At 40.0% G+C, this 17,549-nt stretch overlaps 5 protein-coding genes across 5 annotated transcripts; 3 read left to right on the forward strand and 2 right to left on the reverse strand.

Annotated features, from left to right (window-relative positions):
- Positions 1–4,095: 4,095 nt before the first annotated feature.
- Positions 4,096–5,674, reverse strand: ATC70_007549 (uncharacterized protein; the record flags this gene model as incomplete). Its single annotated transcript, XM_064826808.1, has 5 exons — positions 4,096–4,696; positions 4,759–5,146; positions 5,195–5,307; positions 5,367–5,437; positions 5,513–5,674. 5 exons carry the CDS (start codon positions 5,672–5,674, stop codon positions 4,096–4,098), a joined length of 1,335 nt encoding a protein of 444 aa, XP_064675865.1.
- An 806-nt stretch (positions 5,675–6,480) lies between these two features.
- On the forward strand, positions 6,481–8,004 carry ATC70_007550 (uncharacterized protein; the record flags this gene model as incomplete). Its single annotated transcript, XM_064826809.1, has 1 exon — positions 6,481–8,004. The coding sequence occupies one exon, from the start codon at positions 6,481–6,483 to the stop codon at positions 8,002–8,004; it is 1,524 nt and encodes a 507-aa protein (XP_064675866.1).
- A 286-nt stretch (positions 8,005–8,290) lies between these two features.
- Positions 8,291–9,999, forward strand: MRPL27 (60S ribosomal protein L27, mitochondrial; the record flags this gene model as incomplete). The annotated part of the gene is made up of 2 exons (XM_064826810.1): positions 8,291–8,342; positions 8,396–9,999. 2 exons carry the CDS (start codon positions 8,291–8,293, stop codon positions 9,997–9,999), a joined length of 1,656 nt encoding a protein of 551 aa, XP_064675867.1.
- A 2,819-nt stretch (positions 10,000–12,818) lies between these two features.
- Positions 12,819–16,054, forward strand: UFD2 (Ubiquitin conjugation factor E4; the record flags this gene model as incomplete). The annotated part of the gene is made up of 9 exons (XM_064826811.1): positions 12,819–12,913; positions 12,971–13,040; positions 13,094–13,329; positions 13,385–13,761; positions 13,820–14,020; positions 14,072–14,207; positions 14,256–15,473; positions 15,524–15,675; positions 15,726–16,054. 9 exons carry the CDS (start codon positions 12,819–12,821, stop codon positions 16,052–16,054), a joined length of 2,814 nt encoding a protein of 937 aa, XP_064675868.1.
- A 64-nt stretch (positions 16,055–16,118) lies between these two features.
- Positions 16,119–17,381, reverse strand: CAB5 (Dephospho-CoA kinase cab5; the record flags this gene model as incomplete). Its single annotated transcript, XM_064826812.1, has 1 exon — positions 16,119–17,381. One exon carries the CDS (start codon positions 17,379–17,381, stop codon positions 16,119–16,121), a length of 1,263 nt encoding a protein of 420 aa, XP_064675869.1.
- Between the last annotated feature and the right edge of the window lie 168 nt (positions 17,382–17,549).

The following is a 17,549-nucleotide window of genomic DNA, read 5'->3' on the forward strand; positions in this document are numbered from 1 at the left end:
TTCAGAGGTTGCTTTGGATCGATAGAAACATTTTGATTCAATATCATAACATAATAAATGTTCAGTACTTTTGCACTTTACAATCCTAATATGGAACCTGAGTTTCAAGGCATCTATCTGTCCTGGCTCATATCATAACATAATAAATGTTCAGTACTTTTGCACTTTACAATCCTAATATGGAACCTGAGTTTCAAGGCATCTATCTGTCCTGGCTCATATCATAACATAATAAATGTTCAGTACTTTTGCACTTTACAATCCTAATATGGAACCTGAGTTTCAAGGCATCTATCTGTCCTGGCTCATATCATAACATAATAAATGTTCAGTACTTTTGCACTTTACAATCCTAATATGGAACCTGAGTTTCAAGGCATCTATCAGACCTGGCTCATATCATAACATAATAAATGTTCAGTCCTTTTGCACTTTACAATCCTAATATGGAACCTGAGTTTCAAGGCATCTATTAGACCTGGCTCATATCATCATAACATAATAAATGTTCAGTCCTTTTGCACTTTACAATCCTAATATGGAACCTGAGTTTCAAGGCATCTATCAGACCTGGCTCATATCATAACATAATAAATGTTCAGTACTTTTGCACTTTACAATCCTAATATGGAACCTGAGTTTCAAGGCATCTATCTGTCCTGGCTCATATCATAACATAATAAATGTTCAGTCCTTTTGCACTTTACAATCCTAATATGGAACCTGAGTTTCAAGGCATCTATTAGACCTGGCTCATATCATCATAACATAATAAATGTTCAGTCCTTTTGCACTTTACAATCCTAATATGGAACCTGAGTTTCAAGGCATCTATCAGACCTGGCTCATATCATAACATAATAAATGTTCAGTACTTTTGCACTTTACAATCCTAATATGGAACCTGAGTTTCAAGGCATCTATCTGTCCTGGCTCATATCATAACATAATAAATGTTCAGTACTTTTGCACTTTACAATCCTAATATGGAACCTGAGTTTCAAGGCATCTATCTGTCCTGGCTCATATCATAACATAATAAATGTTCAGTACTTTTGCACTTTACAATCCTAATATGGAACCTGAGTTTCAAGGCATCTATCTGTCCTGGCTCATATGAGAATAATGATTTTACAATCAATCAACAAAAACCACTGTTATTTCTACCCTCTTTCCTCTGCTCAATGCTGTCAATGTTTTATTTGAGCGACGTCTCAGAGCCTCAGAGATTTCATTACTTACTGCAGACATTTTATGCAACCCATGCATTGTCAATGTCCAGACTAACGTTATTAAATATAGAATGCAATAAAATATCATTATGAACGATATAGAAGGCAATAAAATATCATTATAAACGATAGTGCTATGACCTTCCACCTACTTTCTATACGCTTCGAGGGCATTTACTACTGTATTGCCTTATGAAAAGGGCATGAGTTTTCCAGCTGGCCCTACCAGCCAAAATTAATTCAAACCCAGAATCATAGTCTGTTCCAGATTGGACAAATTTTGATGATCCTGGACTCGATCGAGCTATTTTTGCAGATTCGACTAAGTGAAGTATGATAATCACCCCATGCTTCCTTAAGCTTTCCTGGAGTACTTTTCAAGGCGCTTCCAATGGTACTAAGTAAAATAGATGTTTTGAAATCACTTATTGAATGATTTGTAAAAATATGAAAAGAGATTTATGGCCAAAATGTCGAAATTTTACATATCAAAGTCCCACAAAGATAATTTCAGAGGTTGCTTTGGATTGATAGAAACATTTTGATTCAAGATATACTATAGTAAAAGTCTTCATTTTCAAGATGAAAAATGCGATCGTTTGATTTTCGATGAAAACCATGAGGGATACCTCATGCTTTTTGGTCGATTTTTGACCATGTTTTTTTGGTCCCCAAAAAGTCGAGCAAAAGTGTCAGAAAGGAACTGCCAGATGAAAGCAACCATTTGGGGCTATTCTGACGATCTAAAACGGCCTTGAACGCAAGAAAATTCAGCTCAAATGCACTCATACTTTGCTGTATTAGGGACACTAAGGACTAAAAAGTGGGAATACCAGTATGCTGCTTGCCCGTATATGAAGTAGCTACGTGTATATGGATGTAGAACATCACATAAGAATCAGATCCACAGATAATATGAAGGGTTACTATGTGTAAGTGGAGGGTCAAAATGAAAGTAGCAGTATTTTGATAAAATACGCAAGAGCAATCAGTAGCACGAGCTGCCGCTGCGCAGGTTGGTTCTCTACCTTCGCTACGCTTCGGTGAGAACCATCCGAAGCATAAACACTCATATGATTAGTGATTATATATCAATCAACAATCAGGGTTCCTCTTCTAACATTTTAGCTATATTAATTTTGGGATATTAGCCAAAGGCCCGCGGCAGCGCGAGCCGTTTGAACGTAGGTTGGTTTCCACCGAAGCGAAGCGTAGGTCAGGAAACCACCCGAAGTGCTGAAAGGCTCGTATACCATAGTAAAATTCTTTATTTTCAAGATAAAAAATGCGATCGTTTGATTTTCGATAAAAACCATGAGGGGTACCTCATACTTTTTGGTCGATTTCTGTCCATGTTTTTTTTGTCCCTAAAAAGTTGAGCAAAGGTGTCAAAAAGTAACTGCCAGATGAGAGCAATTGTTTGGTGCTATTTTGACAATCTAAAACGGCCTGGAACGCGAGAAAACGCGGCTCAAAGATACTCAGATTTTGCTGTATCAGTGACATTAAGTATTCTGTTTGCCCGTATATAAAGTAGTTATGTGTATATAGAAGTGGAAAATCATATAAGAATTAGATTTACAGATAATATGAAGGGTTGTCATGTGTAAGTAGAGTGTCAACATGAAAGTAGCAGTATTTCGATAGGGTACGCAAGGGCAATCAGTAGCGCGAGCTGCCGCTGCGCAGTTTGGTTCTCACCGAAGCGAAGCAAAGCAAAGCATCGATTGCGTTAATGCTAGCCAGAGCGCTGCTGTCATCACAGGCAATATAAAACTCTATTCTCGGAAGAGATAGCCATTTAGTCATTGTACATACACTGTCTTGCACAAACTTCACAGCACATGCTATTAGACATACACACATTTATTCGATAAAGGGATTAAGAGTTTATGTAATAGTATACAATTGTTGAATTGCTTTGAACACAAGTTATTTCAATCTTCAAGAAGCCCCTTGAGCAAACTATTTAGTCGTTGCAAAAGCACTAGTATTGTGAGAGACTATACACACATGCAGTTATACCATGACCTGCACTCGCTCAATCCGTAGTTTAATATAAGAATGGCTTAAAGTATCCTGAAGCTTTGATGGAGAGATGATTGTTGTTACAATTTCAAGATTTGTCCATTTTCATGGTAGAGAGCCAATCTGCTTGCAATTCCGTGCTCTCACAGCTCATGAACATCCAACAGATGTGTTTTGTACACACAGATGAGAGCAGCGTTTCTCAACATTTGTTTCACAAAAGTGCAGAAATGAGAAAATAACGTAAAAACCATCACAGATACACTCTTCTTTCCGCAGTAATAGGCAGGCTATATATTTCTCGGTTATTTTCAAATAAAATATCAAACTTGATATTGATGTAGGTGGTTATCTAGTGATATGAATCGATGCATTCATGCGAAATAGCTATGAAGAAGTAGAAATTTGAATCAACGCTCAGGAACGCTTTGACACCTTTTCTTACTATCAGCTTTGACGGTAATAATTGTTTAGCGAACTCTTTAGATTGATTCTTATCAATTATCAATTTATACTATTACAGTTCATAAGCTGATCGACTGCTATATTACAAGACTTTCGATCATTCGCAGCATCTGTTTACTCAGTTACGATATTCTGGATCAATTTACAGAAACATGCGAGAGTAAATGGTCAGGATTCTAACTTCCAGACATGAGGTAAAGAAATAGATGTATATTTAATGAGAATATACGATAGGTAATGCATAGTAGATATATAAATAGTATGTTATATAGTAGCGATTGTGTGGAGCGGGAGATGAGGCGTTATCCATATTCTTTGAAATATATATAGTATGTACAGAAAGTTTCTTTGATGATGGATATGTATATCATTAGACATCTTCCTCCTCTTTATCACTGGCAGCCAACTCATCCACTTCCTCTTCTTCTTCTTCCATGTCGCCATCTTGATCCTGACCTTCTTCTTCATGATGATGAATGAAGGTAGCACTAGGATTCCGTTGTTGATGATTGCAGTGATGCAGTGAATGTGTAGCCGATGACGACGAAGCCGATAAAGAAGATGCTGATGGCACCTTTCTATTAGCACTTCCCATCTGCTCCAAATTGCCTCTCTTTTTCTCTGCGGCTGCCATTACGCCTTTTGCAGCTCTTGGTTCCATTTCCTCAAACGTTTGCCAAACATACTGCCTCAGATCTTTTGCACCAGGCAAATCTTGAATTAATTTTGCTATTGTGGGATGCTTAAAGCCATAATAATCGGGTCCTGATGCAGAATTAGAATGTTCTCGACGACGAATCTCGTTAGAGCGACGAACAACCACAGTCCATGCCCCTGTTGCTGAATTGGCCACAATAGGTTCATGTGGCATGTCAGCAGCTACCACTTGAAATCGAGGGTAATCTCCTCCGTCAATGATGGACGATGTAATCACTGTGTTGCTATTGGGATCCACCATACTAGGATACGTTCTGCGATTGCGTTTGAGTACACTCTCTCCTTTTCATATGATCTCCACTGTCATGATACAAACCTGCTTACGGAATACCCCACTGGAAAGATGTATCTCTCGTTGTGATAGTTGGGCCTATTGGTAACAATGGTGCCTAAATGATGCACTGTCAAGACGCCAATTTGCTGTGGTAATTTAGGTTGACCTTGAGCGTCTCTTTCAATGGGTTGCACCCTACGCGTTTTCACAGACTGAGGAGTGAGCTTGGATCTTTTGTGAGGAGGAGGGTGAGGATGAGGAGACATGCTGATGGTAGGCATATTAGTATTTGGATCAGTTGTGGCTGCATTATTGATTGTTTGACGGTGAGGTGTCGATAATGTAGGTTTGTTTGTGAATTTCTTTGTTGCTCTCGACAAAGACGGTGGTTTTGTTGTCATTGCATTGGACCTAGGGGATGGTGTTGCTACTGCGGAATGTTATTATATGAAGTTACCTGATTTGATTTCATCATTACCAGCCATCTCATGCTCTTCATCAGAGTCTAATAAATCACTGTAGTTATCACTATCACTATCGTCTGTTAAGTTGGATAAAGATTGTAAACGGCCAATATTATCGAGCAACAGACTAGATGAGTATCAGTGTCAGTAGCATTCATAGAAATTATGCATAGTTGAGAAATTTACTTTCGCTCAAATGTTAATGTACGGATCTTTCTTTTTGCATGAAAGTAATCTCTGCTCATTGCAACATTTAGCTAGTTTTTTTTTTTTTTTTTTTTTTTTTTACCGTTGGTAAATCAAGCCTCTTATGATAGATTGCCTGCTGTTACCTCTGTGATTTCTTTAATCTTTCGCTTCAACTGTTTGCATGTATCCTCTATGGATAAATCATTGCTGCTGGAAGTTGATGTGACAGGCGGTTTCCTAACAACTGTGCCTGGATATTTGCTGTTGTGGGATGCCATTGCATGCTGTTCAAATGGGTTGGTCATGGTAAGAAGAAATGAAAAATAGAGAGAAAAAAAAAAAAGGAAAATGATAAAAAAAAGTGTGTGAAAGCTACATGTACAAAAAGGAACCTCTTTGTTTGGGTTGTGTGCGTGTGTGTGTGTGTGTGTGTGTGTGTGCAATGAGCAAGTAGCAGTGTGGTATAAAAATGACTGCTTAGTAAAAGATTTCTTGGCTTGCTTTGTTGTTCAACATTTACACTTCTTTTTCCCTGCTTCGTACACAATTTAACAGGGCTTTCTATGAATAAAAACAGTAAACCAACACGTTGACAATATTCCTTTGGATCCTTTTTAATTTCAGGTGTGTGTGTGTGTGTGCGCTCGCATGTTCTATAGCCTACCATGTCAAGATGTGTATGTAGGTTCGTTGGCATCCATCCCTTCCAAAGCTCATTCGTGACAAAAAGAATATTGAAAAGGAGAGAGAATTTTCTAGTGCATATCATGCCCAGTAATGAAGCTAAATATAGGTTTATTACGGCCACCAAACCTGCCCCTCCAGATGGAAAGATGATCTTCAAACCGTTGTCTCGAAATCAGAGAGAAACCTCTGTGTTTCTCTGGGGGCTACATCAAATTTGATTGATATCAGGATCTATAAAGAAACAAGTTTTGTCTTTATTTGGATAGTATATTCCAATCTACATTCGTTAATGAGTTAATAAAAGACGATCGCTTTCATTTGTACCACATCATCTAATATTTTAGTTTGGATGATCCTTTTCCGTTTGTTGTTTTCTCTTTTCTCTCTCTCCTCCTTTCCTTGCTAAAAAAAAAAAAAAAAAAGTATGAAAAGAAAAGACACTACCGTGATAAGTCTAGTTTTGCTCTTCTTCATCACCTGCGTCGTCTATTTTCAATACAACACCAAATACCTCGCCAAGAAACCGCCAACAAGACAGAAAGAATCTATCCCAGTCGAGTTTCCAGAGCCTTTTTCGTTACATAAACCTACCAAAAACGAAAAGTTTTTATCCTATTTGCCTCATTCTGGATTCCATAACCAGAGAATCGAGCTCGAAAATGCGTTATTATTAGCATCCTATTTAAATAGAACATTATTGGTGCCACCAGTGTATTTAGCAAGCCCAGCAATGCCGTGGCTGCGATACGAAAAGCTACATGAAAGGCTCTTGTTCCAGACTAAAAACGGCCTTGATCACTGCGTGGAATTGGACGCAGCTGGATTGCCCTTACCAAGTGAATGTCTCAACAACTTTCGCTGGACGAATATACCATGGTCTTTCTTTTACGACATGGAGTCTATTGAAAACCAGGTGCCTGTGGTGTTCCGACCTGGATTGGATTACCAGTGGCTGTACAAGACATTCAAGCTGACAGAAGATGATGTCTACTTTTTCAAGGACATGTCGCCCTACGAGTATCAGATCCACGATGACAGATCAACTGATTTACCCCTAGATCGATTCAATTACCGTATTGATTTGGTGACACTTGAAAACATTGACCATCGCGTGTTGCATTTTGGATCCATGTTTGGTTCTTACCGCATCCTGGCAGAGACTGAGCAACATGCAGAACTCTTGCGCAACATCCGTTCCAGCATGATATTTCGTAATCCTGTTTTATCTGGTGCAGCAGAGAGAATTGTGCAACAACTGGGTGGAGCCAACAACTTTGTGGGATTGCATGTCCGTGTTGGTGATGGCATCTTCAAATTGAGAGCATCCATTCTCGTAGACGACATTTATCATGAATTGGTGGACAAGTTTACGGATTTGACTGTGGATCAAGTGGCAGAATACGAAGGTGGTGTTGAGCAGCATGACTTGGATCGCACTGAATCGACAGAATACGAAATCAAACTTCGAAGCTTCCATCCGGTCGATGAAACGAACTACACGAAGCCTATTGAGGTGCATCATACCACTGACAGTGTATTTGATGTGAATCCCAGCATTGCTTCTCGCCTCAAGTGTCAACCTGGAGACCACACCACGCATAGATTCCGAAACACTGTAGTTTACCTTGCCACTGATGCGCCGGACCCACGGAATCACCCTTTGTTAAGCAAACTATTTCGAGTTTTCCCTTGTACCTTTATACTATCGGACTTTGTCAATGAACTAGAAGACATCAAGAAGTTGCAGGTGGTGGAGGAAAGGGTCAAACTGGAATCCTATTTGATTCCTATGGTGGATGCCATGATCTCCGCGCATGGACATACCTTTTTGGGTACTCCGCACAGCACGTTCACCAGCTATATTGAGCGACAATTGCACCCAGTGTATACAGGCAAAGAAGTGCAGGTGATGGGCCTTTTGGATTACTTGGAGTCAATGGGCAAATGAATAAATTGTAAATAAATAAATAAATAAATAAAATCATGGTGTCAATGCATTGACCTTTTTCCAATTTGATTTGATCAGAAAAAACTTTTTTTTTTTTTTTTCTATTAAAAACGAATATCCACAAATCGATCGAGGATCGTCTTGGTAGGAGGATGTGTGTGATTCGACTAAATTATATTATATAAAGATTACTTTTTTCCCTGTTGACCACACAAACACCTTCTCTTTTTTTTTTTTTTTTTTTTTTTTTCTTCTTCTGTTATTGCTTGATTTCTGTATATTATTTATGCAAGTCGAGAAACTGTCCTGGGATAATCCCGTTCATAGTGGTTTTACTGGTAGGGACCATTGTCGTTCGATTTAAATTATCAATTAACAATAGATGCTCTAGTTGACAACAACAACCATCACCATGGCAACCACATGAATATCGGTAGAGCTGTCATTAAAGAATACAAGTCGTCTCATGTACCCGCTCCATTCTCATCCAAAGAACCATCGCATCAACTAAATGCATTAACACATTGTCAGAAGTGCCGACAGCCATTCAAACATCCAACAACACTCTCATGTGGATTTACATCATGCTACGACTGTTTGCCTTCTACAGAACCATATCAATGTATATCATTTAGTTGTCTACGAAAGCATGACAATGATTATCGACCCAACATTCTATTGGAAAATATACTAAACAACCTGCACGACACGGATGCCATCAAACAGTTGCTGGATTGTTCTATTTGTTTATCGCCTCTATCAGACCCAATCACAACACAATGCGGGCACACTTTCTGTAGAGAATGCCTAATTCGCACCATGACTGACCTGAAGACAAGATCATGTCCATTCTGTAGACACGAGCTATCTCGCATTGGAAAAGTCAATCAGATTGTATGCGGCTGGGTCGATCACATCTATCACGATGCCAGCGACAACAACTACACACTGTCTTCATTAGATTCTCAACAGCACACTCCTATTATCCAAGTGTCTTCAGCTGTTGCATTTCCAAGTCAACATTGCCTCATTCATGTTACAGAAGACAGAAATTCGCTGCTACAAGAAATGACTACGAGGCCGCATCAAAAGCATTACGCTATATGTGTATTCACCAAAGATAGCAACTCAGACAATCTCTACGATTATGGCATCATGTTACAAGTAAACCATGTTGAACATTCACCTGATATTCGACATTCCGTGGTAGAAGCAATCGGCCTCTTTCGACTCAAAATCAACAACCTTTCTATTGATGAGGAGGGGCGTTACATTGGTGATGTAACTCGCTTCGATGATTGCAACACCAATGACGTTGATAGTGATGCTGCTCATGATAATGGTTGCAGCGGCGATGACTATTTCGATCTTGATTTCGATGTTCAAAGTAAACGATGGACTATGCCCGCTATGAATCATGCCACGACATCCATTGTCACAGTGTCACGACCCATTACAATGAGTAGTAGTAGCACTGTTACAACAAACAATAACAAGCAAGCAACTAGACCAAGACCATGTTCGATGCGGTTATCGAGCTCTGCACCCAACAACGTCCCCGCCTTCAATAACATACCTGGCTTGGTGAACAGACGAACATGGGCATCCACCATGAACTTTGGTGGCTCTAGACCACCTTCTCCACCGCCACTATTGCCAGCTACTATCAATACGTCTCAATTCTATTTTAAATCAATCAAGAAAGCACCCCCGCCTATCACCACCATTATTCCTAATATCAACGTTCTATTCAACCAAGAAATACATCCAAGACTCGTTCAGTATCTGTCCGCTACATCAAACCATGTTTGGATCATGCAGTATGATTGGTGTCTACAGCAAGCAGATCGAGAATCCATCATCTGGTGGACCGCAAATGTACTGCCTTTTAGCCAAGAAGAAAAGATCCATTTGCTAAGCTTATCCACATTACGAGAAAGAATCATGGTCATTTACCAGTGGTTTGACAGATTGCAGCAGCAGCAGCAGCAGTAATAACAATCATAACCATCTATACTATATGCCCCCCCTTTGTCCTATCTTGTCGTCTCCCTCTCTACCAAGACTGCCCGTTCCCAAGATTTATACACTCCTTGAGCATCTCCATGTTTAATTTATTTCTTCACCTATGAAGTCTTTTTCTGAAATTTCTGGTCCTTTATACTATAATCACACACGCAGACACGCATTATATCCCCTCATGTATTTTATATGTAACAATGTATGATAAAATAAAACGCATTCTCTAATAAAAGAGATCTACTTCAACAGTAAAGTGCTCCTGAGTCAAAGAGTTAGTGAGAGATTGAATGAACTAATCATACATGTTCTACATATTTGTTTACGTTTGCCCTGAATTTGATGTTCAGTAGCGATAACTCGATCAAACCTTAAATGTGACATTTGCACGTTGCACAGAGCTGGCTGAGGGTCTATACCAATCGCTTGGTGTGCAACAGTGTTTGTTTGTCCTGTGCGTCACTAAATTCAATCCGTTGGAATGCTTTTCCAATTGCTATTTGCATGCAAACAAATAACTTGTTGCTATTGTTGACTAGACAAACGAGGGGGGCAATCGAAAGGGGTATGTATCCAGTGGTCTTTATGAGACGTGTAATAAAACCTTTCCAAGCTTAGCTTGAAACAAGGTACATCTACGACAAGCAATATTTCAGCGAAGATTTAGACGATTTGTATTCTTATTTTATAAAAGTCTTGTTCTTCAAGCGGCCCCTTGATGTTCAGACGAATCCTTGCTATTTGAGGTGGGTGGCACATGTATGCAATATTTATAGGCTAACAGAAGAAACACCCACAAACAATCATATGCCCCAAAACAATTGAAATGCTTGTTTTTAAATGACAATCAACAATATGATATTCGATCGATCTTTTTTCATTTTGATCTACTGATACCGCCATAAATCGAAGATTGGATTAGTGCATTTGTAGTTGATGGAGCTTGTTCCGTTTATGAGGAATCCGTAGATGTTGGGAAATCTTGATTTGCTGTTGTGATTATAAAAATAGCAACGTGATTCCCGATGGAAAATTTATTTCATCGTGCGCATTGCAGCATCAAAATGGATAAAGTGCCAGTTCTCCAAAAACAAAAGCGTCTTCTATAAAACAAGCAGCCCGTAATGGTTAATCGGTTAACAACATGTTCCTACAATATGAACACTGTCGTTACACATGAGCTGTTGCTTGAGTAATCTATTCCATATGCATGCCCTGATAAAATCATACGACTTTTGCAAAAAGCTCGCCCTAGTTTAGAGAGCAGTGAGATGTATACGAGTTTACAATCGCAATGCACTTTTAAATCCTGGCTAAAGAATTTCAGCCTGCAGAAATTTTGACGATAGTAAACTAAGCTACCTGGCGTTACCAGATGCAAGCTTTACAAAATAAACAAAAAAAAATAAAGTCAGTCTATATCATAGTAGCTTTTTCATACCCAATTCACTTTTAACTAGCTTCGTAAACATCCATACTTTCATAACTTGAAGAGGCATGAGTGATTTCCCTGACAGTTCTTTTCAATCTCCGATTTTTTTCAGTTCAAGATTGGATAGATTCTGTTCAAAAACGACTTGATTGAACTAACTTGAGAGAACCGACTATACAAAATGTAATAATCACCCCATACTTCCTTAAGTGTCCCTGGTGGTAGGGCGAAGTGGTAGAACTCCCGTATGCCAACGGGAGGATCCCGGTTCAAATCCTGGTGAACGCAAGTTGTTTGATTTTTTTGACGTAGTACTGATGTCCTCGTTTGGTGTTTTGTGCTCTTATCCATGATCTATATTTTGACGATTTTCCGCAAGACTGTACTGGCTCTAGGAGTCGCACCTTATTAGTAGTAGATTTCTTTCCCAACTTAGTTCAAAAAATATCTTATTCCCCTTCTTTGCAGACATTGGGTCCACCAACAGTCTTTTCTATCCCTCAGCATGACATTTAAAGGACTTTAAATAAAACCTGGAGCTCGACTCCCCTACAAAAAAAAAAAAAAAAAATACTTCCTTAAGCTTCCTTGGAGTACTTTTCAAGGCGCATACAATGGTACCCGTAAAGCGGGGTGTTTTGAACAAGGCCATTGAGTAATGTTGAAAATTATGAAATGACGTTTATCGCCAAAATATCGAGGTTTTATATATCAAGGTCTCACAAAAGGGATTTCAGAAGTTGCGTTGGATCGATAGAAACATTTTGATTCAATATATACCATAGCAAAATTCTTCATTATCAAGGTGAAAAACGCGATCGTTCGATTTTCGATAAAAACCATGAGGGGTACCTCATGCTTTTTGGTGGATTTTTGGCCATGTTTTTTAAGTCTTCAAAAAGTTGAGCAAAGGTGTTAGAAAGCATGCGTTAGATGAGAGCAATTGTTTGATGCTCTTCTGGCGGCTTGAAACGGCTTCTAACACAAGAAAACGCGGCTCGAGTGTATCCGAATTTAGCTGTGTTTAGCATATTTTTGGATAGAGGTAATTCAAGTATATTTTTCTGCCTGTATGTAAATTGTTTTCATTAATGCAGCTACATGTGAGCCATGGAGAACTCCCACATGATAGCTGAACATTTAATATCATGCTCTAGTACAATTGTATAGAAAGTTAATATGAATTACGCTACGCTTCTATACGGATATCTTAGCCAAAGCTATCCTTGATTAAGGCATCCTCATTGCTAATCTCTACTAAGCCATGGTCGTTGTGGCGTTTCAAATTTCTAATGCAGCATGCTAAAATGACATAGGAGGTGATGTTTTTAACCCATTTGTTTCCTTTACTCTATCTGTTGTAATGGCCATCAAAGTACTCGATAAGAATACTATTCAACATCTGCATTCTGGCCAAGTCATTGTAGATATAGAAGCTATTGTGAAAGAACTGATCGAGTAAATTCTCCCTGAGTCTCGCTTTTATGATATAAGTGGCTGACCAAGACATTAAAGAAACTCACTAGACGCTCATGCAACTTCCATCGAGCTTGTATTCATAAACAATGGTTTAGAATCTATTCAGGTAAGCTAGTATAAAGACAATAGATAGTATTCTCTTAACATGGTATCGTAAAGGTCAAGGATGATGGTGACGGTATTGAAGAAAACGACAGACTTTATGTAGCCAAACGGCATTACACCTCAAAACTAGCTACATTTGATGATCTAGAAACACTTACAAGTTATGGTTTCAGAGGAGAAGCGCTCAACTCCATATGCGCAGTAGCTGACCATGTCATCATCATGACCAAGACAAAAACAGAGGCTATTGGAAAGCAATACGACTTGGATAAAGAAGGGGCCATTTTAAAGTATGCATTGACAGAGATCACTACTGCTCTTGAATCACTCAACGCCTATTATTAGTGAAAAGCCCATAAATACAATATCAAAATCAGGCACTGTGGTGACATTGTACAAGCCATTCTACAATCTCCCTGTAAGAAGACAGCTGGCCCAGAAGAATACCACTCAAAACAACAAAAAGTGTCAAGAGCTACTTATCAAATACGCCTTAGCGCACCCCAGTGTCAGGTTCTCATTGCATCTAGCCAGAGATACAGTAGGATACAGCTCCAATAATGCAAACAACTCTTGGGTAAAGCCTGTCACCGCATCCATCAATCAAACACTTGCCGTCATATACGGATCCCAATTGGCAAACATGGTAGAGAGATTTGTTGAGACCGATGAGAGCCATCCCGCATTAACTATAGATATGATTGTGCCCAAACAAAACTCAGGTAATTGAAGTGAAATGGCGTCCATGTGTAAAGTACTCAGAGAAGATTACTTTGACAGATCCTTCTGTCATCTATAAGGGAGGGGACCGTGTGTTTATTTATGTTAATCAGAGGCCCATCAACTATGTGAAATCAGAGCTGAAGGAGTTGGTAACATGGATCAGGGATAAATACAGAGAGGCTATTGGTTTAAGTGAAAACAACAAAAAGAACCCATTTATTTATATGGATATTCAACTTCAACCAGAGGAATACGATGGTAAGTTAAAGTACAACGTCGTCGAGATATCAATTAATCGTATATTTGCAGTGAACATTGAGCCAAACAAGACCACCATCTATTTCCACAACAAACAGTTGATTTGCGGCCTTGTCAAACGTATGCTCAACAAGGCTTATCCTAGCACTCTAGATGCACTTTTTAACAAACAGGCTCAGAGCGAAATGTAAGTATGAAGAGCAAGAATAGATTCTACTCGTCTCATATTTAGCAGAAACGACAAGTCAGATACAATAGATTTGGATCAGCAAGAAGAACCTCTGTTTGTAACACAGCCATCGTCAATAACAGAGACTAATGTCCCTCCACCTCCAATTCAAGTGGCTGATCCACCACAACGTCTCTCGGCATCACCATCAGCAAATATAGACCACAGCTGGAGTTTCTCCATGCTGAGCGACGATGAAGAAGAAGAACCACTAGAAGTGACTCTCAGTACCGAGAAGGCTAAATCCGACAAGCCAACATTAATCAATACAACACCAATGGCTAACTGGCAAATTGATACTGCATCTTCAGTGATAGAACCCACGACTGCCCCATACAAAGCAGCAGACAATACACCCAAACTTATGCAATCAATACCAGAAAATGATACCAGCACCTCTGCTAGAAGTTCATCAGCGCGGCCATCCAGAGCTGCGCCTGTTCCTAAGACTATTCCCACCTTTGTCACTCCACAAAAGCGAGCAGTATCTTCAGGCGACGATCTCTCTGCAAATTGTGCTAATAAGCGTATATCCTTACCATACATTACTAGACAAAGGGATGCTCCGGGTTCTTTGGAACCATCAGACATTGTGGTGGATCTCATTGCACCATCATCAAGGCTGTCCACCACATTACCATCATCTGCTCAAACACCAGCTAAAACTGTATCAGTGGAACGCTTGACGCCAAAACCTACATTCGTATCGCCTTCTACCGGTCGATCCACTACAACCAAACAACAGCGATTGATTCCTTCAACTGCACAGCCTACTCAAAACAAAGCCATCCGTCAGCTTGGTTTACCGGAAGCATTTAAACGAAAGGCTCATATTAAGAATACACCAGCGTCGACTACTGTAGTTTCTCCATCTACCTCAATTACATCGACACTCAATCAGTCACTTGTCATTCAATGCGATATCGGCGAGATCAAAGCCAACTACCCAAACTTCAAGAAACAGCATGACAGGACACATCTATTAAGTATAGCAGATTACCTGGCTACGCATTATGAAATACCGGATATTGATACAAATGCAAAATTGGTCTCGACCACTCCAACAAACAACGGATTATCATTCTACTCGCGCGGAGGTATCTTTGAATTAGGCGTGGTCAAGTTGAGGGCTTTAGGTGTCAATGCCATCTACAATCAGCTCTTGAAGAATCACAAGGTGATTTGCAAAAGAAAGCTGAATAGACCCGTGCAAATTCAGTTTCGGTATGTTGCTGGACAATGATATCAAGTGTAGACACTCACATGTGCCATAGACCAGATGATTCATTATGTGCTGCCCTTATAGGTCTAGATACCAAAGAGGTTGTGGTAGATGACGACCTTCATGGCAACAAGGAAATTGCTTATTATGAAATCACGGATGAATGTATAGTGAACAATGGATTCAATGTGAGATGGCGCAAAGGTAAACTGGTTACGATTCGTCTGTCATACGCTTCTCACCTGTTTGTGTAGACCCAAGCTCGCACAACCTCATTTTTCAATTCACTGGCATCTATTCACTTGAATCTGCCTATGGCCCTTCTGACTTTAGAGAGATACTTTCGCTTCTGGACGGCTCCAGGCCCTTTGTTCGACCAGCAAAAATATGCGCTCACTTGTGGTCAGTTGCTGAAGAGATGTACGAGCAGGACAAGAGCCCAATTGAGTTACAAGTTGAACTGCAACAACTCAAGTGGACCCGCGACACAACATCTGAGGACTCCAACTGGGAACTGGGCCTTTCCGAGAGTGGTCATTTGTTGGCCTGTCGACTGTCCAATGCAACAACGTTTCAGCCTTGAAGATGTTGTATGTATAGTGAAAGTTTATTAATAAATAAGTCGTATATATGAGAAAAAAACAGTTCTATCTTGTCATTCCATCCGAACGAATGTTATTAGTAGCAATATTAGTATTCATTTCTTGTTGATGGGGCTGCTGCATCATAGTATGGCTATCACTCTTGGTTCTTTTCATCATGCGACTCATCTTTCTGAACAGTTTAATAGTAGCTGATGTCTTTCTTTCAACAGGCTGTGGTTGCGCAATCATCTTTTTTCGACGCATGGAGCCCAGCATGGCCATTAATGTGTGTCGTCGCTGAATAGGGCGAGTGCCTTTGGATGTGCTGGGCAGTCCGTTAGTTGCAGTGCCTTGCAGTAGCTTGTTTCTGGAGCTCAATAGTGATAATGGGTCTTTCTCAAGTGTGTCTTCCAACTCTTGCAACAGCTGTAAAATTAACTCCCATTTAGTGTCTGTACTCTTGCTGCGAGATTGCTGTTCTTTGGCGAGTGATTGAGCATACGCAAGTTCATCTTGGTTGACCACACGGCGTAATTGCTGCATGGCTACAGTTGATTTGATTAGCAACGACAGGCATTCCAAACGCCCATATTTGGCAGCTTGCAACACGATTGTGCCAGGTCGAGTCTTGCGACTTGCTTGATCAAGAAAATCGCCTCGAATGCTTACATCCGCCTTGGCAGTGTGCACCAAAAAATCCAAAGAGCTTGCCAAGTCACCGTTTGCGAGCAAACCAAACAAGGGAGACTTGTGTCCTGCGTCTGTCAGATTGACATCGGCTCCTCTTTCAATTAGCAGTTGAATGACAGGATCAGGAGGATGACAGAACCTTGCAGCGTAGTGTAAGGGCGTCCAGCCATCTCCATCTCTGGCATTGGGACTCGCTTTGTGATCCAACAAGAGCTCAATGGAAGCCAATGGATCAGGGCAATGCAAAGATACCATATGGATCGCTTGCACGTTGTATACATTGCGTGCCGAAGCATCAGCACCATGTTCTAGCAGTAATTTGATGAGGGGTAGCATGTGTTGGTGGTTATTTGACACCACCAAATGGAGTAAGGTGCAATCAGTATCGGGATCTCGGGTATTCAATAGCGTTGTAGGATCGACGCTGTTGGTGTGATGTACATAGTACTGCAAGGCTGCTAGATCTCCAAGCTCTGCTGCTTTCCATATAGATACATCTGGTCTTGTGTTGTGATTGACGAGCTGGATAGGCTGTTCTGTGTCTGCGTTGATCACTGTGAGGACATTGGGCTGATCTACAGTAGGTGGCTTGATGTTGTTGAGAAGGGCAAATGTTCTGGTCAGTAGCGTAGGCATAGTTTTTGTATTAAAACAAGAGAGAAAGATGTGGGCAAAGGGAATTAATTCAACATGCTTGCAATTATACAGAGACTTTAGCTTGTCCATTATATTCCGATGATATTTTAGTTCGAATATCAATCCAAGGTATATTTTTTACTTTCTTGATGACAGCATCTATCAGTA

Source organism: Mucor velutinosus (assembly GCF_035048745.1).
Source record: "Mucor velutinosus strain NIH1002 chromosome Unknown tig00001553, whole genome shotgun sequence".
NCBI lineage: Eukaryota > Fungi > Mucoromycota > Mucoromycetes > Mucorales > Mucoraceae > Mucor > Mucor velutinosus.